This window comes from Tachysurus vachellii, chromosome 8 (genome assembly GCF_030014155.1).
Source record: "Tachysurus vachellii isolate PV-2020 chromosome 8, HZAU_Pvac_v1, whole genome shotgun sequence".
Taxonomy (NCBI): Eukaryota; Metazoa; Chordata; class Actinopteri; order Siluriformes; family Bagridae; genus Tachysurus; species Tachysurus vachellii.
Window position 1 is genome coordinate 26,808,369 of NC_083467.1, and position 25,915 is coordinate 26,834,283.

The 25,915-nt window shown below is 41.4% G+C and overlaps 1 protein-coding gene across 3 annotated transcripts; it reads right to left on the minus strand.

Moving 5' to 3' along the window:
• Positions 1-6,870: 6,870 nt before the first annotated feature.
• On the minus strand, positions 6,871-25,494 carry stat1b (signal transducer and activator of transcription 1b). Of its 3 annotated transcripts, none has more exons than XM_060877086.1 (24): positions 25,385-25,494; positions 22,550-22,677; positions 21,997-22,141; positions 21,781-21,876; positions 20,763-20,852; positions 20,203-20,281; positions 19,682-19,776; positions 18,110-18,261; positions 17,608-17,766; positions 17,408-17,500; positions 15,606-15,665; positions 15,478-15,507; positions 15,301-15,391; positions 15,144-15,185; positions 14,772-14,855; positions 14,532-14,630; positions 14,278-14,413; positions 13,316-13,371; positions 10,924-11,018; positions 10,622-10,761; positions 8,825-9,013; positions 8,639-8,716; positions 8,430-8,526; positions 6,871-8,227 (listed from the first exon to the last, which is right to left on the minus strand). In XM_060877086.1, the coding sequence occupies exons 2-23, from the start codon at positions 22,675-22,677 to the stop codon at positions 8,495-8,497; spliced, it is 2,169 nt and encodes a 722-aa protein (XP_060733069.1). In that variant the 5' UTR covers positions 25,385-25,494; the 3' UTR covers positions 6,871-8,227; positions 8,430-8,494. The 3 variants fall into 3 exon arrangements, with proteins under 3 accessions (XP_060733069.1, XP_060733067.1, XP_060733068.1); XM_060877084.1 differs by lacking the exon at positions 25,385-25,494 and adding an exon at positions 25,200-25,378; XM_060877085.1 differs by lacking the exon at positions 25,385-25,494 and adding an exon at positions 25,200-25,378 and having other exon boundaries at positions 6,871-8,277.
• Positions 25,495-25,915: the final 421 nt, after the last annotated feature.

Sequence of the window (25,915 nt, forward strand, 5' to 3'; positions counted from 1 at the left end):
AGCACACCTCTGCTTATGCCTGGCACTCAAAATCTTAAGCACAGCTCGATACCCATTGAAAGCTGGGTTGAACTCAAGATCTCCCTGGGCATGCACATCATACAACGCATCCAAGGAATTGGTACCTATCAATATCTGCTGCACTCCCTCCAAGTCTGGAACCACTAAAACTAGTGTGTCAATATAAATATTGATTATATTAACTGAGCAATTTTGCTGTGACCCCTAGAAACTCCTCAGGAAAGGTTAAAGTAAGTTCCACATACCCTAAATGGGGTACCGACTGCCCATTGGCCCCTTCAACCTCTAACAAGGCGTCTAAAGGCTTTATAGGGAAATCAGATAAGTGTGCAGTGTGAAATGACAAGGGGATTGTGGTTACCTGAGAACCGGTGTCTAGTAAACAATTCACCTCTGTTCCCTCGATGCACAACTGAGCAGTGCACTTTGTCCCAATTAACCCTTTTGGTAACCTCCCTGATACCCTGTCCTTAGAACGATAGTCAAAAGTTTTTCTGCACTGATTACGGCATTCAAGTTGGGCTCCGATCTCTGTATGCCCTAGTACAGAGTCGGTTTGGAGTTTAACTGCTGAGGCGCAACATGTTTCTGTGAATCCCAAATGTTTCTCCCTCAGGAAACGACGCTTTCTATCAACTTCAAGAGGGTTTTGGATCGTTTTTGCAATGAGCAACGATGTGCCCATCCTCACCGCAATTAAAGCAATACCCGGGACGAGGTCAAGCAGAGAATACACCACTCAAGTTAGACTGTCCGCATTTGTTTAACTCAGTCTGCTTAGGCTGTGCCTTTCCAAAGTCTCCATGTGAACCTAACAGCTTTTGGGTTTGACTTTTCTGTGCTCCAGTTATGGCTAATTGATCTTTTAGCTTAGCAACCTGCTTCCTTAGGTCTGCAAGTTCTGAAACATCTGAGTCACGGTGAGTGTTCTTTTTAGTTATAGCTGACCCTATAGCTTTGACCTGCACTCTCAACTCAGTTATTTCTTCTTTTAGCATAGAAATACCTGCGGTTTCCTGAACATCAGTCTGACCCTGTTTATGGACTCGAGACTTCAAAGGCACTAACTGAGCATGTATTTCCGATATTTGCTTTTTCACCAGATCAACATCAGCAGCTGCTCCAGCGTCTACCTCAGTAGCATTAGTAGTCAGCTGGTGCACTGTAGCAAGTGACTTTAATGAGTATAAGACAGGTTTTGTCATTCCCAAATGGCTTCGCATGCGTTCCTCTTTTGAGGCTTGTCTGTCCTCCTCGGTCCTAACAGCCACTACCAACTCAGCAAAGGAAGGCGGTTCATTCTTTCTTTTCTCGAGATTCAGACTTACTAGTAAATTGCCATCCCAACACCCACGACAGAATTGTCGCAGTAAGTAGTGATTGCGCTCAGCCTCTGAAATCCCTCCCCTCCACACTGTTGCGCTCAACATGACTTGCATTCGATGAAGATAACTAGGGTGTTTTTCACCTTGGTTTTGCAACAGAGTCATATACTTCGCAAGGAGCTCATCACCGTCTTCGACTGATCCATAAACAGACTCTAAAAGTCCTAGATATATCGATGGAGACGCATAAGGGCCGATATGTTCTACAACATCCGAGTAAAAAATCAACACTCGCTCTCCAGGTTTCAAAATCAGGTTCGTTAGCTGGCCGAGGACTTTTTCCTGAAAATGACCTCAAACGCATCGGAACATACTGATTGGAAACAGCATCAGTAATCCGCACAATATGTTCGACTACTACACGCTGAATACCAGGTGGACCTATTACATCCACTGGCAGGGTAGTATGCACTGGCACAGTACCTGGTTCATTGGTCTTGGTCAGGTTTTGATATTTACTTTGTTCAGCACTGGACATAGAGGACCTATCCATCAATGGAGTAGTACTTTTTGGATCTGTGGTAATGACCTACCAGGTTGAGAATCTGCCACAATAAGGTGCACATCACTTTCAATTGGCTTAGATGATGGTTCATTACAAGTGCTACCAACATTGAGCTTTCTTAACTCTTGAATCACATCATGAAAAGATCTCCCACTAGCTTTGGCAATTTCTTGAAGTTCATTCAAATACTCTTTTGTGACATCACTTCCAGCCACTTGTGGATAAACACTGCTCAAGGCTTGCAAATTGAAAGTGGTGTCTGCTTTAGAAGCGCCCATGATTCGTAAAGGCAACAAACATCGCAGCTCGTCCATAGCTGAGCTGTATTGGAACTCAATGATAGCATGTCGATGAAACTCAGAAGTTGGGCTATCTATGAGCAAGGTACGTTGTATGCTATCATAACGCATTAGCCACTGCTCTAAGTCATCATCACATTCAGATAACGTTATACCACCCACTAGGACAGCATTGTTAACATTCACATTTTCTCTTTTCACAATATCCATAATGGTGATCACTGCACTACAAAACACTAATTTCAGAGATGTCACTGTTGTTGATAAGCACCCAAAGGCTCCTGGCTGGCTCGCCAGGGTTTTTGTAACCCTTCTTCTAATTCCTACAGACACAACAGGTCTGAACTATGGACCATCTCTTTCAGAAGATTTGATTGGACTACTGAACCCAGGAGTTTCCAACAACAATGAATCACTCACACACTTAAGTTCAACTGAAGATAGATGAATGTATTTTAGTATTGTATCCAAGTAACATGACATGAAAAGGAAATTAAGAAAATAAACAAAAATAAAACAAAATAATTGAAACAAAATTTCCCTTCTCTCTTTTTTTAGATCACCTCAGTTCCAGGACATAACAGGAGCTTCCAAATCTCGGTGTGGGGGTGTAGGATTTACCCCTGCACCTGAGAGAGGAGATCCCTCCTGACGGGAACCTCCCATGGAGTGCGGTCCAGGAGGGAGATCAGGTCCGTGAACCAAACTCGAGAGGGCCAACGAGGGGCAACCAAGAGAAGGTTGACTCGGTCGTGGCGCACTCTGGATAGGACTTGCCGGAGCAGAGCTACCGGGGCAAAGGCATACAGACGGAGCCTCGGCCACGTCCAACGGGGCTGTATGAGAGAGGTAGAACAACAGCGGACCGTGGGTCGACTCCTCGGAGGCGAACAGATCCACTTCCTCCCGGCCGAAAATCTGCCAAATTTGCTCCACCACGTGGGGGTGGAGACGCCACTCCACCGGGCCTCAGCACCTGCCTTGACTTACACACCCTGGGATGAAAACCGCTCTGAGCGAAAGAAGCCTGGTCTCTGTCCAAAGCAGAATCTTGCAGACCGCTTTTATGATTGATATACGACACCACTGCTGTGCTGTCTGTCCGTACTAAGACATGGCAGCCCCTGAGGTGTGGGAGAAAGTGTCTCAACGCTAGAAACACAGCCCTCATCTCCAGGCAATTTATGTGCCATGAGAGATAGGGGCCCTCCCATAGACCCTGGGCCGGGCGGCCATCCTTATAACCTTGAGGGGATGTCTACGGGGATGAAAGCCCACACCCTTGAGCCAGAGCTGGAATGGCCTCATGTGAAGCAGACCCAAAGGGATAACGTTGGCTGCTGCTGACATGAGGCCAAGCACCCTCTGTGCCTCGGCGACAAAGCGGCCTCAGCCTAGCCGAATAGCTTTCACTGCTGACAAGATGGAAGCCACCCGAGTGGGAGACAGATGTGCCCGCATCGTGGTGGAGTCCCAAACTACTCCCAGAAAGGTGGTTCTCTGAGATGGAGAAAGGACACACTTTCCTGGGTTCAGCCTGAGGCCTAAAGACCTCATGTGGGCAATCACAGCATCTCGATGACTTGCTGCCATAGCCTCTGACTGGGCCAGAATGAGCCAGTCGTCCAGGTAATTCAGTACACGGATGCCCTGGAGACACAACGGTGCCAGGGCAGTGTCCATGCACTTCATGAACCTACGCGGTGAAAGGGCTAGGCCAAACGGGAGGACACAATACTGGTACGCTTCGCCCCGAACGTGAACCTGAGAAACCTCCTGTGTCTTTGAGGTCGATCGTCACAAACCAGTCGTTGGACCTGATCTGGGACACAATAAGCTTGAGCGTGAGCATCTTGAACTTGTAGGTCTTCAAAGTACAGTTTAGAGCGCACTGGCAGGTGCTAACCCAGGGAGATCCGTGCAAGGAAGGAGAACAGGCACAGACCCTACTGCCCCCCGAAACGGTGGAGGTGGCGGGGTGGGCAGTAGGGGGAGCATTCCTGAATAGGACGCTCCTAGGAACCCCATCAGGACTCCTTTGTGACACGCCTGGTTGAAGTGATGGACCTAAGGTCCCCTCTCACCTGACGGGGCTGGGCCCGAGCACGCTGACCGGCCTCCCTAGTCTTAGACGGGGGGACGCGGGCTGCCACGCTAACCTTTTTCACTACCCTGAGTGAACTAGAAAGGGGCAAGGAGCGGCTGGATGATGGCACAGGCTGCTCGCCGCTTTGAGGGAGAAACTCCCTGAACACTCGACGACAGTATTCACTGCATCACCGAACAAACCCTGAGGTGAAACCCAGGAGAAAGGATTTATCCTTATCCTTTATATCAATTAGATTGAGCCACAGGTGCCTCTCTGTGGCAACTAGCGCAGCCATTGAACGGCCTATGGAGCGGGCGGTCTGCTTTGTGGCACGGAGCACAAGGTCAGTGGCTCGGCGGAGCTCAGATATCGCCTGAGGTCCCAACCCCTCACCACCTTCAAGCTCTGCCAGCAGGTCAGCCTGGTATGCCTGCAAGACTGCCATGGTGTGCAGAGCCACGCCTGCTTTGCCTGCTGCCGTATAAGCCTTACCCACAAGGGCTGAAGTGGTCCTACAGGGCTTGAACGGGAGGGCAGGTCTCCTCCATGCGGGCAATGTAGGTGAGAGATAGCCCGCGAGCGTCTCTTCAAACCTTGAAAGCCATGGCTTTCAAGCTCTATAATGGCTGAATAATTAGACATGGCTGGAGAAAAAACACGTGCCGAAAGTGGATTTCTCCAAGACCTTGACACCTCAGCATGGAGGTCAGGAAAAAACGGCAGTCACCTGCATGCAGGTGGCCTGCGGCCTGAAGTCAGAAAGCGGTCGTCTAGCTTAGAACGGACGACACTAACTTCCTCTACGGGCCAAATCCAAATTCAACCTACCCACAGTGCGTGTCACCACTTCGAGGAGCTCCTCGAACGCGACTAATTGTCGGCATTGCCAAGGGGGAAAGCCCCTCCCCACCCACATCCAGCTCCTCAGAGCCCGACGCGGAAAGCAGCATGCTCTCTTCCGGGTCGGGGGAAATCGCAGCACGAGTTCCCGAAACCGAAACCGAGCGAACGGAGTCAGGGGAGAGGGCAAGAGAAAGGGAAATACCCGTCTCTTGCTCTGCCTCCGCTAACTCGACCTGTGAACCCCATGATCGGGGCTGCCGTGCCGCCTCGGCGGACGCAGGACCCGAACAACGAGGCGCCGCTGATTGTGAAAATATTGCGAGGCGGGATCGGAGAATGCGAAGAGGGAAACCCTGAAAATGCACGCAGCCGGCTCCCTCGAGAGCCGACCGTGCATGCTCCTCTCCCAAACAAACAACACAAGGAGAGTGTGTGTCGTTCCCACGTAATAAAGCGGGGGCACGGAGGCACTCACTTCTTAAAATGCTTGGACTGTAACATATTTTATGTCCCTCGCCTAGCTTTCCCTAAAATATATATTTTTTCTCTCCCTGCACATCACAGACAGTGACAAATGACACACATACACAGAGCGCTTCCTGAAGACGAAGAAAGCTGGAGCAGGGTGACGTTGATGTCCTTATATGGACTTGCTGGCGCGTAATTTGGCGGGTGTGCACTCATTAAATGGCGGGTGTGCACTCAGAGCTTCAGACACAACTTCCCTCGAAAGGGAACTCATGGTGGTCCAACAATCACAGGGTACAAGCACAGACACATGATGTGATGTTACCCCCTTGTGGTTAGGCGGGGGGTGTGGAAAAGCTAACAGAATAATAAAGGCCACATGCTGGACATATGTCTCTGTGATTATTTGTCATTAGTTAAGTTAGAACCACTACCAAGAGCTCCTGAGGAACTAATGGGCAAGTGCAATATACACAGACCCAGAATATCCAGAGGAAACCCCTATAGCACAGTGACAACATGCAAACTCCACACATTCAGTTGTGGGAATCAATCCACCAGCCTTGATAAGCTAAGCACCAGCCCGTCTCTCATGGTCACCTGAAGTGGTCACGGCCTTTCGACGTCTGAAGGAGAGCTTCACCTCGGCTCCCATCCTTCACCACCCTGATCCGGATCGGCCGTTCATAGTCGAGGTGTACGCCTCCAGCACGGGAATCGGAGCCGTTCTGTCACAATGCCAGGGCCCGCTAATAAAATGTTTCCGTGTGCGTACTTCTCCTGAAAACTGTCGCCCATGGAACGCAACTACGACGTAGTGGACCACGAGTTACTAGCCATGAAGGTGGCTTTCGAGGAATGGCAGCACTGGCTGGAGGGCACTCAGCATCCTTTCACTGTCCTAACCGATCACAAGAACCTCGAGTATTTACGCTCCGCCAAATGCATGAATACATGCCAGGCACAGTGGGCCATGTTCTTCACACAGACCTTCTGCCTGTATTTCCGACCACGATTCCTGGCTTCGCTACGTTGTTGTGTTTGCCGACCTTGACCTTGCCTGTTGTTTACGAGATTATACAATAAAGCTGCAAATGGATCATCAGCCTTATGACGCGTCATTACAAGGAGGTGTTCTGACCTATAAATAGAACAGAGCGTGTGATTATGGAATGCAGTTTAGCTTCAGGACTTTAGGTTCGTTTACAGAAAACTTGCAAATAAAAAAAATTTGAAGAAAAAACCCCCGGGTTTATCGTGTGACGAGTCGAGACACGTTCAACTTTATTTACATTTCATTCCATGTTATTCTTTACTTGTTTAATGAATACATCTATAGAGCATAGAGCTATCTCCTTATTCTATTTCTATTACAGTATTTGCAGGGATCTCAGGTTATGAATACAGGCAAGCGTAGCATCTCCATTCCCCCAGCAACACCCCCCCCCCAAAAAAAATAAATAAATAATAATAATAATAATAATAATAATAATAATAATAATAATAATAATAATGGGGGAGTTGTTGTGTTTGGTAAGGATCACTGACCACAATTTAACCAAATACAAAGTATTTGTTTAATTTCCATTTATTAATTTGTGTGTGTGTGTGTGTGTGTGTGTGTGAGAGAGAGAGGGAGAGAGAGAGCGAGAGAGAGAGAGAGAGAGAGAGAGAGAGAGAGAGAGATTATGACTGGTGTTGTTTATTGTAAATGTTTGTTGCCTTTTTGGACTCCTTTATCATTTGTAATGTTGCTCCCATTTAAAACAGTTCAGTTCAAGCCCAGTCATTTTTAGGGTCATGATAGAGGACAATGTCCCGTCCAGAGACAAGCTGTTTTTGTTGAAGTTTTGTTCAGACAGACCATCGAACATACCCTCTCTAATTAATATGTTTTTTTTCATTGGTTGTTGCGTTAAATCTTACCCAGATACAATAGTGCTATTTTCTGATTGGCTATTGTGTAGCCTCTTTTTTTGATTGGCTGATAAGTGTCAGGCTCGACTAAGAACTCCCGGGGAGACGCGCTTGATTCCTGCATGGAGCTGTGTGAACACATGAATGGGTTCAGAGTATGAGCTGTGTGAAAACGTGACCGGGTTCAGACTATGAGCTGTGTGAACACTTGATTGGGTTCAGAGTATGAGCTGTGTGAACACGTGTCCGGGGTTCAAATATGAGCTGTGTGAACACGTGACCGGGGTTCAGAGTATGAGCTGTGTGAAAACGTGACCGGGTTCAGACTATGAGCTGTGTGAACACGTGACCGGGGTTCAAAGTATGAGCTGTGTGAACACGTGTCCGGGGTTCAAATATGAGCTGTGTGAACACGTGACCGGGTTCAGAGTATGAGCTGTGTGAACACGTGAAACCATTTCAAATTACAAGTCTGTATTATTACTTTAAGATGTACAATATTAAATAAAGCTGTGAGGAAAATTCTGTCTGTCTCTTCACCCAGTTCTGGTACATAATGATTTTTTACAAAATGTGCAATTCAAAAAATTCATCATAAAACACACACACACACACACATGTTAAATTTCTCTTTCAGGAAAGCTGGACGACGAAGATGCGAGCGTTCGCTGCTGTGGATTTACTGCGGCAAACTTTCACACTGATGAGAGAAAAAATAAAATAAAATCAGCATGTAGGTTTCCTTTAAACCTGAAAGGACAGATTGAGTATCAGTCAGCGTTAAAGCAATACAGTGACGTTTTCTTTCATCAAACAGATGATGTGTTTTAAACAGATATACACTAGAGCATTGGGACAGATCTTATTGTTGTAAATGAAGAGTATAAGTACATTTTTATTACCAAATCATTCATGCCGTTGTTTTTGTTAATGCTCTGCAGCACACAGAAATCCTCTGGACTCAAAGTCAGGATTCTGTCCTGGAGTCTTCTTTCTTGGCTGCAGAGGTGAAAGCATTGCAAGAGTTATTCATCCATCTTAAAAAGAAATCTGCTTTATCATACAATATACTTTTATTATTGAGGTTATATTTAACCAAATGCACTCTTACACTGAAAAATTATCTCTCTGTCCAAGTACCCAGAAGGTTTCTTGGTAAACGTTTTATCCTCGTCCATGTCTTCTGAAGCTGAAATCATTAACGGTGTCAATTATTGATTTTTATATAACGTTCCAGTCAACATGTCACAGACGGTATATTAAGGCTAAAGCGATAAATTGATAAAAGTGTGTGTACCGTCTGAGGTGCCTCTGTAGTAGTGGCCGAATGCAACGTCTTTTGGGATGTCCGGATACAGGTAGAGCAGAGGATTTTCTGGAATGTTCTCCGTGTCCTTTAACATGTAGGTCCGAATGACGTCAGGGAAAGTGAGGTTGACTAAATCCGACTTCTTGTAGGGCTTCACAGAGTGTGTCTGAGGTTGACCTGCGTTTCACACGACAGAATACGTTAGATGTATCTGATAAAACGTTTGTCGTCTCTACGTCATTATACACTGCTACGACATTCTTTACTCTGATTATATTACATCACTAATCATGCCAAATGGTCATGTGTTTTCTGTACAATTGTGTGGTTCTGACTTTGCAGAACAAATGTGTGACGGTCAAATGTCTGCGTGGTTTTCGCCATATAATGTTGTTCGGCCAGCAGGGAAAAGAATGAGTTTTTTATTAAAGGGAATTTATTAAGAAAACAGCAAACACATGGATGAAGCCACACATTTTGGGCATCACGAGGTGGTGACGGTGGTGCAGGAGTTTAATAATAAATACAGTAATGTGGAGAAGATCAGTGCAGATAAGGAGAACTCTGCCAAGAACCTGGATGGCATGCTGGAGACCTGAGAGGTGTAAAGCTCACACCAGCAGAGGGCTCTCTCTAACTCTCTTTCTCTCTCATTCTCTCTCTCTCTCACTCTCTCTTTCTTTCTCTCATTCTCTCTCTCTATCTCTGTCTCTCTCTCTGTCCCCCTCTGTCTCGGTCTCTCTCTTCCTCTCTCTCTCATCCTCTCTCTCTCTCTCTCATTCTCTCTCTCTCTCCATCTCTCTCTCTCCCTCCCTCTCCCTCTCTCTCTCTCTTTCTTTCTCTCATTCTCTCTCTCTCGCTATCTCTCTCTCTCTCTCTCTCTCTCTCTCTCTCTCTTTCTCTCTCGCTATCTCTCTCTAACTCTCTTTCTCTCTCATTCTCTCTCTCTCTCACTCTCTCCTTCTTTCTCTCATTCTCTCTCTCTATCTCTGTCTCTCTCTCTGTCCCCCTCTGTCTCGGTCTCTCTCTCCCTCTCTCTCTCATCCTCTCTCTCTCTCTCATTCTCTCTCTCTCTCTCCATCTCTCTCTCTCCCTCCCTCTCCCTCTCTCTCTCTCTTTCTTTCTCTCATTCTCTCTCTCTCGCTATCTCTCTCTCTCTCTCTCTTTCTCTCATTCTCTCTCTCTTTCTCTTTCTCTCCTCCCAAATTCATCTGTTTGCAATTTTTCTTTGTCTTTGGCGTTTTGTTTTTCCAGTTTAGTCTCCTTTAGTATTTCTCATAATTTGTTATTTAAAACATGGTTTAAGCCGTATAATGTTGTTCGGCCAACAGGGCCGAATGAGTTTTTTATTAAAGGGAATTTATTAAGAAAACAGCAAACACAGAAAAACACTGGGGAAGACAAAGCAAGTGAGATAATAAAACAAACACATAGTTCAAACACAAGGACTCAGCAAACCATTTGCACATGACAACAAGTATATATACGGAGGACAATCATTGACATACAAGGAACACGGGTGCAGAGGCGGAACGGATTAAGGATAGGGGCGGGGCTGAGATTTGAACACAAAACAAACAAAAGCACATAACACAAGCCTGCCAGAACGTCCCTCTTGTGTTCAGACACAGTGTAACATGTAGTGAAATGCTTTACAGACTGTCTGTGTCATAAAAATAGAATTGATACTAATAAGAGAATTATTATTTTTATTATAATTATTCTTTTTTATTTTAATATGTTTCTGTTCAGGGTTCAGATAAAATTGTAATAAAATTGCCCTACCGTTCAAGGACTGCTCCACCCACGTGATGGTGATGCCTCCGTCTTTACATGTCTCACTGAAGCGCAGGAGGAAAGTGCCTGGACGTTTGTCTTGAAGCAGAATTTTCTCCTTCTCTTTACTAACAAAGCCCATGATATAACTGAACACATATAAAGACAAGCGGTTTACTCCATGCAGTCTGTTATCTTCAGAAACTCTACTCTAACTAGTCTGGGATCTGCAGATAAACTGTTAAGTGAAAGTACACTGAATTCAGCTTCAACATAAGAACCTGTTCTACAGTATGTTCTTGTTTTCTTACCCATCATTCCAGATGTTCAGTAAGCATCGTTTAATGAGGTCCAGGATTCCATCAAGCCACAGCCAGAAAGCAACTCCTCTCTTATTGGATGACGTCTGAAAAAAAAATCTTACGGAATGAATGAATTATAGTTTAGAGAAATTGATATGTACAATTAAGGGGCAACTTTTTAATTTGTAAAGCAAAACTATGTAAAGATTCGTATATGTGTGAATAGGGTTGGGAACCGAGAACCGGTTCTTATTCAGAACCGCTTCTGTTTTTTAACAGGAATTTTTTAGTTTCGGTTCCAAACGCGGTTCCGATGCGATGACGGGCAAAGCGCTGGGAGCGGTCACTTTAAAAAGCCATGTCTTACCTCATGAATATTAATTGTTTTACAGTCACGCAACCAAATTAACACAGCTTACCACAGAAATCAGTCACTCGCGCTGCTGTGCTGAGGTACGCTTTATGTTAAACATGTCTAAAAAAAAAGTCTAAAGTGTGGATTAATTTCCAAAGCTACAACAAGGAAGCAGATCTACCCCATCATAAAAAAAAAACAAAAAAACACATTTTCCAAAAATAAATGTTGTAGTACAGCTATCAGGACATCAGTGATGTGTGATCTGAATTTGGTGACAGTACAGTGTATTACAGTGAAGCTATTGATTTTTTTATATTATGAAAAATCATAAAAAATAAACAAAAACACATTTATCCCAAACAAGTGTTGTAGTACAACACTCAGGACATCAGTGATGTGTGATCTGAGGAGTTTGGTGACAGTACAGTGTATTACAGTAAAGTTATTGACTGTTTTAGTTTTCGCTTTTCGGGTTTTGCACTTTGCTGACGGTCCCTTGGAATCTATCTCTTAGACACTTATGTATCTCTTAGACACATAGACACTTATGTATTTTGTCCACAAGGAGGAAACCTGATATTGAGGAAACTTGGGTTGTAGCTGAATCTCTACATTACTACGATAAAAAAGAGGCGTTATTTGTGTAATAAGAGTGTTTAGGTCAGGAGCTATTGACTCGGGAAATTCGAATCTGTGAATATGGAGACAACTTTACTTAAGTCCCTCTGAGAGGGTTTTCTCCACAGCTGGAGATACAATAAGCCAGGAAAGGTCTCGTCTTCTCCCAGAGAAAGCAGACATGTTAATTTTTCTTCAGAAAAATTGCTAACTGTTTTGCTAAGTTGTAATTCTGAATGTTAAATTTGATGTTGGATTTATTTAAATTTAAATTGATATGAATTGAAATGCTCTGTTTAAAATAAAGAGTGATTAATAAACAATCGTAAGGCAGAACTGGAACCGGAATCACTCACTCACTCACTCACTCATCTTCTACCGGTTATCCGAACTACCTCGGGTCACAGGGAGCCTGTGCCTATCTCAGGCGTCATCGGGCATCAAGGCAGGATACACCCTGGACGGAGTGCCAACCCATCGCAGGGCACACACACACACTCTCATTCACTCAAACAATCACACACTATGGACAATTTTCCAGAGATGCCAATCAACCTACCATGCGTGTCTTTGGACCGGGGGAAGAAACCGGAGTACCCGGAGGAAACCCCCGAGGCACGGGGAGAACATGCAAACTTGCAACATGCAAAAAAGCCACCGTGCCCCCCGGAACCAGAATCGGAACCGGAAAATTCCTTTTGATACTCAACCCTATGTGTGAATTTGGCCTGAGTCTGCTCAAAAGTTTGTGCCCTCGGTTGTTTTATGTCCAAAGATTGTGATAAAAAATTTTTTGCTTAAATAAATAAAATATATGAATAGACACATGTTTATTTGATTTCGTTGTTTCTATTATTTTTATTATTCATATATTTTATTGTGTATTTCTTATGTTAGGTTTTCTTTGAGGTCACTGCTGTGTCATCTCTTACTATGAGGGATTAATAAAGTAATCTCACCTCGTCTCACATCTCATCTCAACTAAAATAAAAACATCGATCTTCCATAGAGCTTGAAAAAGCCTTATAAAGTCAGATTATTTTATAGAAGTGCTTTTGTGGGACAACTGAACTATTGTCAGAGTGAAGATCAAATAAAACAAAACAAACGCATAAAAATTAGACACGTGAGAGAAACATGAAGAATAATATTTCTTAATATTTCTTGCTTGTTTCATTTCTTTCTTTATTAATAATGTTTTGCTAAACTTGTACATGAACGCCCTGCTGCTTTTGAGAGTCTGGGGAAATGTTTCTCTCTAAACCACACCCAGCTGTATTGACACCCGTCATTTCATGCTCGATAAGTTTCATTTCATCAGAAACCTTATCAGTGTAAAAGTACAACAAACAAAGATGTAAAGAAACAAAACAGAACTGGAACAGAGTTATAGTGAATGTGGATAAACCTCATTAACCTGCTCACCGTAATGAATGTACTCCAGGAGACCGGAGTTTTCGGGTCTTCTTGAGCCTCAGGACCTGCGGACATGAGGATAGAACATGAAATACTCTGTTTATTTGATTTATAGAGGATTTGCCTAGAAAAGCAGCCCTTTCCCTAAACAGCAATGTCCATTAATCACAAAACAATTCCCTCACCTGCCCCGCTCTATTCTCTCTATTCAAGTTAATTAAAAAAATAAATAAATAAAAATAAACATAAAATAAATAAAAACCAACAGCATTTATCTTGAAAACTTTACAGCTTTACATCTAACAGGTACAAAGCTCAGAAACTGGAGACTCTCTCCATCAATCATTAAATCATTTACTTTCAAATTTGAAGTGTAGGTCTCTGTGAATTTGTTGCTATAGAAACGATCGTGTAGAATGAGCGCATTAATATAAATAGAGCTGTGGCTAATTAATGTTAATTGATTAATGGCAGATGATCGGACCAGTTAAAATCCAGAATTGAGCAGCGCTGTGGATAAAATAAGGTATCAATATACTGGATGTCTATTAAAATGACTCCTTGAGTTTGTTCATTTAAAACTAAATATTAAACTTTTTATCAAGACGTTTTTAGAAATAGCATCCAGAGTGTTTAAAGTCAGCATAAAAACGCATACTTATTTTTATTTGACCTAAAACATGTGCTATTGAACTGTCCATTAATTTTAATTACAGCTGACGTCACAGTGCGGAACGTCACAAATCCAGTTTCAAAGCGGCCAACAAACATGGCCGCGGTGGATTAGGCTACAACTGTCAACGGCCATCGGCGTTCCCACATGCTCAGTCACTGGACTTTGATTCAGTGCCGTTTCATGAGGTATACGCTCAGATTCTTTAGGTTCCCGAACTTTCGATACCTTTGTATTTCTGTTGTGGTTTCCGGTTTAGGAAATGTATGTGTTCTGTGTAGGTGTATCTGTAGCTCACCGAGTATTTTATCTGCGAGCATGCTCAGTTGCTCCGTGTTAAGACCTCTCTTAGTGATCGAGGAAAACTGCCAGCTCAGAACCTTTGCCAGGTCTCCCCACATCATCAAAGGAGGTTTCAGGAAAAACCCAAGGTTCTGAAATAAAGTTTCTTTTTATTTGTGGTAAGAGAGAGAGAGAGAGAGAGAGAGAGAGAGAGAGAGAGAGAGAGAGAGAGAGACAGACAGTCAGAGCTGCCAGGAAAATGTCCCTTACCTGATAGTCAGTACAGAGCATGTTAAACCAGAGGATGGAGGCCCAGGCGCTCGGCATCTGGCTGATATGAGATATTACCACTACAGGAAGTGAGGTGGTCTGCATTTACACACAAACACACAGGAGTTGTGAACTCAATTCTCAACCTGCTCTACACTCTAGGTATGCACTGTAATGTGTGTGTGTGTGTGTGTGTGTGTGTGTGTGTGTGTGTGTGTGTTTGTGTGTGTGTGTTTTTACTGTTATATCGATGGAAACATCTGCTTGCTTGAGTTGAGTGTCAAAGCTGATGGAATGAAGTTCCTCAGTAATGACAAGAGGAGACTGGAGGAAAAACCAAACTTTATATTATCTATTAATTTATAATATTTAACCAAATAATCACCCTCACACAACCTTTCAACAGTGGCCTTTCAAAGCCACTGCCGGATAACTTCATTACTCTACTTATACATTATTTTTGAACTTTAATCAGGTAAATTAAAAATACACATTTTTACATTTTCTCCATAAATGAAATAATCAAAACATACAAAATACACACAAACACACACACACACACACACACACACACACACACACACACACACACATATATATACATTTTCCAACCTCATTTGTTTTACTTCCAGCTGTTTTCTGTTCTTTCAGTTGCTGTATGAAAAAAAAAATAAAATAAGGAAAAACATTATTATTAGAAAGTTACTACAGAAATAGTCATTAAAATTTCAGAATCCACAGTTCATCAGTAAAACTGTGCCACTCATACCAACTGCCGGAACTCTGCAGACAGGCAGCCACTGGATTCCTCCATATTCATGACTTTACTATTGGTTCCTAAAATATTGAACCTACGGAATCTGAATTACAAGATAATTAAAGTAATTAGCAAACATTCATTATTTATTATTCAGCTTACCAAAAAGTACAAAGTGCAAATTTTTACCCCTTGGCTGTATTCTTTTCTGTTATATCCCTAAGTAGAAAATAAAGTACAGCAATAATTAAAACTACAAAATATAAATTATAGTTAATAAGTACAGATAACTTGAGTATTTCAGAATAGAAACGTACTTATCGAAAGAGGCTTTAACTTTTAGCTGGCAGTTCAACTCCGGTAGTTTGACCAGCAGCCTAGGAAAAGGGAAAATGTTGTTGTTATTGCTGCCCTTGTTGTTGAAATGTGAAAGTTTTTCTCAACACCATGATATTCTGTGTAGAGGTAATAGAGCAAAAACTTGTATTTTTGATCTCATCTGTGGTTATTTGAGTAAATAACTCCTCCTCTATAACTCCTGACAGGATGCCATCATATGCAATAATAATAAAATATGTACATTAATATCATACCATACCATTTTGTCCTTTGTTTGTACTATTGTATACAATTTAAATGTAGAATATTCCATTTATATTTCATTATATTTATTTCTCTTGTACTGTAAAGCAGTTTTAATATTTAATAGTTATGTTATATCTTATAATAATTGTGCTATTCAGTTAGGTTAACCTGTGAACATTTGAATTACTCTGTGTTTAGTAGAGAACTGTGGTCATTTGAATTCAATTTTGTGCTTCTCAGTTAACTCTGGTGTTTGAGTAAATATATGATCATTTGAATTGATTGTGGTGTTTGTTTGAGTAAATATATGATCATTTGAGTTGATTGTGGTGTTTGTTTGAGTAAATATATGATCATTTGAATTGATTGTGGTGTTTGTTTGAGTAAATATATGATCATTTGAGTTGATTGTGGTGTTTGAGTAAATATATGATCATTTGAGTTGATTGTGGTGTTTGATTAAGTATATGATCATTTGAGTTGATTGTGGTGTTTGTTTGAGTAAATCTATGATCATTTGAGTTGATTGTGGTGTTTGTTTGAGTAAATCTATGATCATTTGAGTTGATTGTGGTGTTTGAGTAAATATATGATCATTTGAGTTGATTGTGGTGTTTGAGTAAATATATGGACATTTGAGTTGATTGTGGTGTTTGAGTAAATATATGATCATTTGAATTGATTGTGGCGTTTGTTTGAATAAATATATGATCATTTGAGTTGATTGTGGTGTTTGAGTAAATATATGATCATTTGAGTTGATTGTGGTGTTTGTTTGAGTAAATATATGATCATTTGAGTTGATTGTGGTGTTTGTTTGAGTAAATATATGATCATTTGAGATGATTGTGGTGTTTATTTGACTTCATTGAGTTGTTCTTTTGAGTTAACTCTGTTGTTTGAGTTAATTGAGTTGTTCATTTGAGTTGAATGTAGTTGAGCTGACTGTTGTACATTTGAGTTGAGTTGTGGTCATTTCCTTGATAAGATCTGACTTTATTGGGGTAACTGAGAGGTCACTTAAACACTGATGCACACACACATACCAACACACACCCACTACACCCTCCCTCTTCTTGTACGACTATATATTCCTGCTTTTCCTAATAAGCTTTGGAACATCTCTTTGAAAGACTGACGCGTGTGTGTTTCATTGAGATTTCCCCAAGCGCTTGTGGAGAACGAAAATCGAGCAGAGGTTCGAGAGGCTGAATTTTAGGTTATCCTGCCCAGGCGGCAGATGAAAAGAGGGTTACCCTGTCCAGGCGACAGATGAGAATTCCTTACACCTTTGGTCATTTCATTTCATTGTTTTCTCCTGACTTAACTGTAATGGTCACTTGAGTTAACCTGTAGTCATTTGTGTTGGCTGTTGTGTTCAGCTGAGCTTCAGATATTTGAGATAATTGTGTTAAAGTTAATCTTTGGTCATGTAAGTTTTGATTGTTGCTGTTTGACCCACCATTTATTTGACTCTGTCTATAGTTAAATAAACTCTCTTGAGCAAAAGTTCATTCCTGTTCTAAAAATCTACCTGATTTTAATTGTAAACTGCACACCAGTCTTTAGCACCAGTGGTCTCTGCGGATGCGTGGGCATGCACGGCTGCCTTTCCACCACAATGGAACTGAAACACACAACACATACACTTACATTCTGCAGTAGCGTATAAACCTGACCACAAAGCCTAATCAGATTCCACCTCTGACTGTGTAACCCTCAAAAGTGACGTACTTGATGAGGAGATTTTTGAAGAGTGACAGCATCTGCTCCTGCAATGAGCTCATGTTCAAAGCGATGGGGTCGTTTTTGTAAGTAAATTTCAGCACCAGTTCCTGTAGCATGTTTAGCTGATGACGGATCTGCTGCAAACATTCTGCCACTGCTGTGAACCTGAGAACATTTATTTACTGATTTACTTACTGTATATATATATGTAAGTCAAATGTATGCAGAAAGATGATGGAAACTACAAGAGTAGATAGACAAAAGATATATATATATCTTATTGCTACAGATAGTTTAGTTTAAATTCATGTTTGGCCAGAACCAGGAGTGGTTATGCCTCTCTGGTATGATCCTTTGGGTTCGAAACCTTTTAAAAATTCCATGGTGATTGGTTTATATTAGATATCAGATGTCAAATATTCTACAATCAATGGCATAATGACTGTTGATTCCAAACTTTTCAAACCTTAGAGTAAATGTACATGTGTATGTCAAAATAAAACCTCACCAGTTCTGTAACTGATCCAAGCAAGCATTTGGAGGGCCACCAATGCAAGCTATCTGTTGCCTCTGCTTCCACTCTGGAAGCGTTTCTGATATGAGTGTGCTCTGGGTCAGATCTGCTAATTGTAGTGTATTTAATAAGTCCTTTACAACTACCTGCAGATACACATACACATAAATCACACATAAAGGTATACTGTAGCATATGTGTTTAATGTCTTTTGTTGTTCAGACAAAGTGTATACTGTTAGTAAGGTATGTTGCGACACATGTGGCAAAACTGGTTGGTATGTGGCAAAACTGGTTGGATTTGTCACAACTACCCGAACTGTCACCTAGCCAGTTCCATGACTAACCAACAAACCTGTGTTTTTGTTACGAGTAATTCTTAGTATTTTACTTTTTATACAAGTATTATTAGCAAATAAAAGAGCAAGTGCATTTTGCATGCCTCTTTCTTGCAGCTTCATGTTGCTGCAGAAGTTGGATTGGTTTAGCCGGCTGAATCAAGTTAGACAGCTCCTAAATGGCCATCACTCAGGTCAGGAAGAAAAAAATCAGGCCAGTGCTAAGTCAAGTAAGAATGTCAGGAATCCCCAAAGGATCCTGGTGGGGAGCATTACTCCTCTCCAGCAAGAGAGTTACAATATTGGCCAATCACAGAAAAGGATGGTCAGAAACAGGAAGCCCCTGAAACCCAGTACTGCTTGACAGCAGCACAGGCTTGAGGAGCAGAGAACTCAGAGTATGGGATGAAGCATCATCACAAAGAGACTGTGGCAGCAATTGGCAGCAATTGGCCTAGTTCAATCAGTGGCTGCATAACTAAACATACTCTCAAGGTTCTACAGAGGTGATGCAGCTGAGCCTAAAGGAAAAGGTGACCACACTCAAGGTAATTATTAAACAACACTACATTCCATTTACCACATTTTGGCAGACACCCTTATCCTGAACGACTTACATTTATCTCCTTTATACAACTGAGCAATTGACATTACTGGACTTGCTCAAGAGCCCCAGCAGTGGCAGCTTGGTGATCCTGGGATCCTATCTCCCCATCAGAAGGCCAACACCGTACTACCAGTTCCAGACCGATCCACTGCACAGTGCAGACTTAGACCAAGGGAGAAACCTCAGTCTGGAAGTGGCAGCTGACAATTTAGGCAGGCATTCCCTGTTTTCTAAGGAGTTACAACCTAAACTAGTCTTGTACTATAAGCAAAGAACCTGCAAGTTCATTAACATGTATCCTGCATGATCTAATCGCATGTGGACAGCATTAAGTACATGTGTGCACCTGCTTTTTAAAGACCTTTTGTGACCCAATTCTTCAAAAAACATTCACCAGTGGTCTGGAAAGCATATAACCACATCATATTTGTAGAGCTAATGCAAATGTACTCAGAAAATTCCTGCACAACTCATCAACTCAGCATTGCTCTTGCCAAAAAAAAGGTATCATTGAGGGGCTGTTTGGCAATTGAACCAAAAAATAGAGCTGTCTGCTACTGGGCTAAAGGATAAAGGCAACTAACGGATGAAATGTAAGCAGCCGCATTTAGCATTGGCTTACCTCTCTCATTCTGTTCAGATTAAGGTATATATCTCTGATCTTCAACTGCTCCATCTGAATCTCTTTTGCTATAGATGCATTTACTTCAACCTCCACTGAAAACACAAAGCATACATGATTCATCACATCACATGACTGATGCATCCAAATCTATTTAGATTCATTGTTCGTTCAATTAGTTTCAAATGCTTTATATCGGTGGTTCTCAAGCTTCAAGTCTCCCTTAACTTGTTTCTGTAACAAAACCTTTTCCACACCCATAAAACACATTAGGTCAGAGTTGACTCTGGTGTTTAAACACCTAAATATAAGGCTTTGTATTCTGTATTTCTGTATTTTTTATGTAATAATGGTTCTCAAAGTTAGGTCTATAAAGTAAAGCAGAAGGGTTTGTGATTTTTTTCTTGTTACAGTGGAGACATCACAGCTTAGATGACCAAAGTTATTATAACTTTGTATATATACAAAGCCTTATACACTTTATTTTCAAATGATTTTACACTAAAAACACAAATTCTTACTTCTACTCCGTAAAGTTTTCATCTTGAAGTCGTACTCATCTTGTAGGTCCTCCAGAGCCTGAATGTCCTGTTCTGATTTCTATTCGCACACATATCACACAAATATTAGGAAAGCCAATGTTCCTGCCTACAGAACAAAGTATTTCAGTATTTTTTATATACAGGAGAGGTTCACATACAAGGGAAGTGGGCTACATTTACATTTACACTATTTGGCAGACACCCTTATCTAGACCAATGATAAAAGTGCTTTGAAAAATAACACCTAATTTACAGCAGAATTATTGTTATATCTCAGCTGAGAAAGTTGGGGTCAGTGTGCAGGACCAGCTACAATGCAGTACCCCTGGAGCAGAGAGAGTTAAGGGCCTTGCTCAAGGGCCAAATAGTGGCAGATTGGCAGTGTGGCACTAGGGCTTGAACCCTGATCTTCCAAGCAACAGCCCACAGCTTTAACCGCTTGGGCTACTACTCCCCAGTCTATAGAGTACTAGTACTATATGTACTGTAGTTGCATAGTGATATTTGTTCAGTAAAATCAAGTTATATTTGTGTTTTACCTGCACGTTTTTCTTCAGCTCGTTCACCTGGCTGTCCAGTTGTATCTGCTTCTCCATCACAATGTTGCCCTGAGGTGAGTCTGTATTATCCTAGAGAAAAGTACAACATGGCTGGTCTTGGTGAAGGTGAAGCGTGTGGTTTTGAGCTGTTTTTTTTTCTCTAATTTTTATTATTTAAATTGTCAGAGCGGACTTCCAGGTTTGCGTCTCCATGACTTCACTTCAGCCATCTTGCACAAAGTGCTCCTGGGGCATTCACCATTTTATGTTCATCTGTATATAAACACACCGCCTACACTCTCTCATTGCCATATGGTCGTTTCTGTTTGCCTCACACTCAGTAATTTATCCCGCAATTTTCCTGTCTGCTATTCTGCCGGTTTTGACACTGGATGTTTACTGGTTTCCTGTTTCTGTCTGCCCTGCAGTGCTCTGTTTGCTGATCAATTGGATTATCAGACTGTTTTACTCTGATTTTAGAAATTATACAGTTAGATGTGCATAAACATTATTGCTGCCAGACATTACACACCAATTTAACAGATCTCACAGACCTCCTCTTCTTCTTCTTTTGGCTTTTCCCTTCAGGGGTCGCCACAGCTAATCATCTCTCTCCACCTATTCCTATCTTCTGTAACCTCAGTTCCTATTCTCAGTCCTACACTCTTTCCTTTACTCTTCTCTCTCTGTCTGTGCACTCTCCTCCCTCCTCTACTTCTTCGACCAACAGTAGCCCATTTTCCACCGGTGCCCTGTAGGTCAACCACGCCGATGGAGGTCGTTGTTAACCCGGGCCTGGACAGATCCGGTATGAAATTCGTAATAACGATTCGCATGGTTAAATTTGCCAATATTTTACGCCGGATGCCCTTCCTGACGCAACCCTCTCTATTTATCCGGGCTTGGGACCGGCACAGAAGTCATTGTACTGTGACCCCCATGGCTAGATTAGATCTCACATGCTGCATTATATCGCTAAATATAAAACCACTTCAATAAATGACCACATACACTGTACCTGTGTTCTGATGGCCATCTCCAGAATTCTTCTTTCTTCTTTCAGGGAGTTGGATATAATCATAGCCATGTACATTGGATTTTCCTGAAAGTGTTCCTACAAGGAAAAATGAACATTTCTTGTTTGTAATTGTAAAGCAGAAGGACACTAATGATGCCAGAAGTTGTTTTTAGTTATTGATCTGATGGGATATGTTTATCTGTGTAGGTACTGCACCTGTAGGTTACGTTGTATTTTGCGGAGGTTGTGCTGAAGGAGGAAGTTGTTGCTCGGATTCAGGCGGCCGTAAAGCTCATCCAGCTTACTGAGAAGGTCATAGAAACGTAGCCTCGCTAGGGACTCATCAAGGGCCACATCATCCCTGTGCCAGATGATAATAATAATGATGAGTATAATCAATGGCCAAGGTCAGACTAATATATATTGGCCAAAAACATATTGTAATAATAATAAAGAGAGAGTGTGGTGATGATAGTGACGATCAAAGAGAGTGCGTGATGATAGTACAGTAAAGATTTTCTCTGGTATAAAACATCTGATTCAGAATAATGACAATTAATTTCATTATCAGACGCTGTTTTTCCTTCAACAGAGGAATGTGAACGGTCAACTAGCCATAGATGTGAACATCTGAACAAACAAATAGAGGTTTAACCCAGAATTGTTCTTCTCAACGGTATCTTTCTGATGTTCTCCCACGATACACAATGTTATTCATCACATGAAAGTCATGTGATAAAGAGATAATGTCTAGCATATCATTTCTCACCAGTCAATGGTTTCAATCCACTGGCTGAGGTACTGACGAATCTCCATGGGAAACGCATCGTTGTAAATCTGACCGATCTGCTCCAGGTATCTTGAGTCCAGCTGTTGTAGCTGATACCAAAGCGCCATCTACCAACAGAGTCAATAATCCGTATAAATCCATGTAGTGAGTAGCAAAAACCAGCTCCCATTTCCTTCTTTCCAGACTTTCTTTCTCTAATGCATGTCATTTTCATATTAAATCATTTTATTTACATTTGAGTGACCTTTGCCTGCCTCATGCTGGTACAACAAACACTGGGGATTTACAGAATAGAACTAGCAACATAGGGGGGCGTGGTGGCTTAGTGGTTAGCACGTTCGCCTCACACCTCCAGGGTCGGGGTTCGATTCCCGCCTCCACCTTGTGTGTGTGGAGTTTGCATGTTCTCCCCGTGCCTTTACAGACCTCACTCATGCCAGATAGTGACCTCAGACTGACTGGAAAGTGATTCTAAGGCATACAACCACAAGACTAATGAACAGCTTCTGCTGATGATCTGCCTACCTGCTCACACCACACACCTCCTCCTCACCACATGAAGCTTGGATTACATTTAATAAATCCAGAATATGTAACTCTGCACTTTAAATACTTGAAGATAAGGAAGCCTTATTAGTATTCACTGACATTGTATTTTTTTGTTTGTTTTTGTTTGTGTGTAAGTTTTCTCCCTCCCTTCTGTTCACTGCATTCAGCATAATTTCTAATTCTGTAACCCACCCAATGTCCTCCTAAACTTAACCTTAGAAGCGGAGATCGTCGACGTCTCTGTTAACTGTACATCCCTGTAACTGTGTGCTTTACTTAATTTGTGTTAGAAGCATTGAAATTTTGAAATTTATGAAAGCAATTTGAAAGCATTGAAATTTGTGTTAGAAGCATTGAAATTTTGTGTTTTTAACATTTTTTAAAAATACAGTCTCTGGACATGGCAATTTTTTTTATTAATGGTGCTTGCAAAGCAACATTCTTATTATCTTGCCGGACAAAATTTTGGCGTGTAACTTGTCCCTCAGCTTTTGTCCTAAACCCATAAATGAGGTGTCAAATCGACCGGCTCATTGAGGAGAGGTGTGCTAAAGCAGCCAAAAAAATTCCATAGAAATGAATGGGAAATTCCTAAAATTTCTTTAAGCTCAGGCACGGCTTCTCTCCTGTGTTCTCCTAGTGACTGTAGATGTAAAGGAGACTCTCAATACATGTAACTATCAACTCCACACTATCAATCCAATGATTCCAAAAGTATTGGCTTCCAGTCAACGTTACGTGTAGCCCCGCCCCCAAAATAAGCGAAATCAAACAGTTAGCACAACATGGACATGTCATATATCAAAACACTCAGCACGATGAGGGGACCTGACGTCACGTGTAGCCCCGCCCCCAAAATAAGCGAAATCAAAAAGTTAGCACAACATGGACATGTCATATATCAAAACAGCCCGATGAGGGGAACTGCCTTACGCGTGTTTTGGTCACGTCACGTGACATCACGTGATGTCACGTGAAAATCAAGAATTAGCACAACATGGACATGTGACATATCAAAACACTCAGCACGATGAGGGGAACTTGCCACATGCAAGCACCATTCACATTTTCTTCAGGAAATGTACATTCTAGTTTATCTTCTTGATGTATCAACTTTTCTTCTCAGCTAAGAAAAACTAGGAAAAATATTTAAAAAGTTAAAAACTAAGTTATATTTATGTATTAAGAGAGGACTTCCGGATATCTGCTCATCCACAGATTCAATGTCTGATCTCTCTGTGAATTCTCCAATCAGAAACAATGCTTTCACCGAAGTACGTGAGTAAGTATTTGATTTATGTGAAAACGGATTTAATCAGGTTTGTGCTAAACTTGGCTGTAAAGAACAAGAGATAAAGAGGATTAATAAAACGATAAGCTGGTGATAAACTTCAATGTCTCATCAAGTATTTACTGAACAAATTCCATGTATGTGAATGGTTATAAGAGAGAGAGAGAGAGAGAGAGAGAGAGAGAGAGAGAGAGAGAGAGAGAGAGAATAAAAGTCCTCTATACCTTTCATGCTACACTTATGATAAATTTAATAACCACTGTGAGCTGTAACACACTTTCGAGTGACAGTTACACAAATAAAAATCTTCAAACAAACAAATCAATAATTCTGATGCAAGTCACTTTTCCTGCAATCTGTTTTCTTTTCCTCTCCAGCAGTTTATACGTATAATTATAACTGGGTGCAAAGCATTAAACTTTAATGGAAATATTGAATGAAGCAAATTGCATACACTTTTCACATATGAAAAATTATAATATATAATATTATATATAATCAAATAATACAATAATACAATAAAATATCAAATAATTTACAACTGTGTACACTTTTACAATCTTTGAAATATCAACAATAATCACACAAACGAGGATAATAATAATAATAATAATAATAATAATAATAATAATAATAATAATAATAATAATAATTAAACCCATAGCTAAGTGACCTAAAGTCAAGTCAGAATAAGAAATAAAAATCGAGATCTAGATCATAAAAAACTATTCCATGTATTAATTTGGACCTTTTTATAACCAGGTCTCACACTGTTCTAAAATAACTTACCTTTGTTTACAAAAGCCTTCTGATTCTGTCCTGAGTGTAGAATGTATAAGACTGTAAATGTTCTTATTAAAGATCTTCTACAGGTTATTATAGAGAAAGGTAGAAACTCGAGCCAGCTGTTCACCAGGATTCTGTAACACGATTATTATGTCTTTATGTCTGAAACTTAAACATCAGTTACTGACCTGGCGGCGGGATTATCGTGCTTCGTCCTACCTCCAGTTGAATGCGCATGTGTTAGCCCTGCCCCGTTCTTCTCTGGCTGTTCTCTTCAGTGCGCGTCCTCCCTCCGAAGGGTTTATAAAATCTAACTGAGGAGTGAATAGAAACTTAGGAAGTGTCTAAAATGGGAGGAACTGCAGACAGAGCAGATGGATATCACTGCTTAGATAAATATGAGTGCAATTCCAAGAATTTCGTTGCAGCTGCTGTTTTGCATCAAGAAAAGTTATGACCGAAAACATAATGATTGTAATAATAAGAGATCTCTGAGGATCCTGAGGCATCTAGAGATCTACCAGCTCCAGTTAGACTCTGCGATACTATAGAGGAGATGTGAACTCCATGTGATCTTTTGCATCAATATAACATTTATCAGACTGTATATTTATAATCACGCCCTCCAGTGTCACCCATATGAGGATGAGGTTCTCCTTTGAGTCTGGTTCCTCTCAAGGTTCCTTCTTTTACCATCTAAGGGAGTTTTTCCTCCCTAC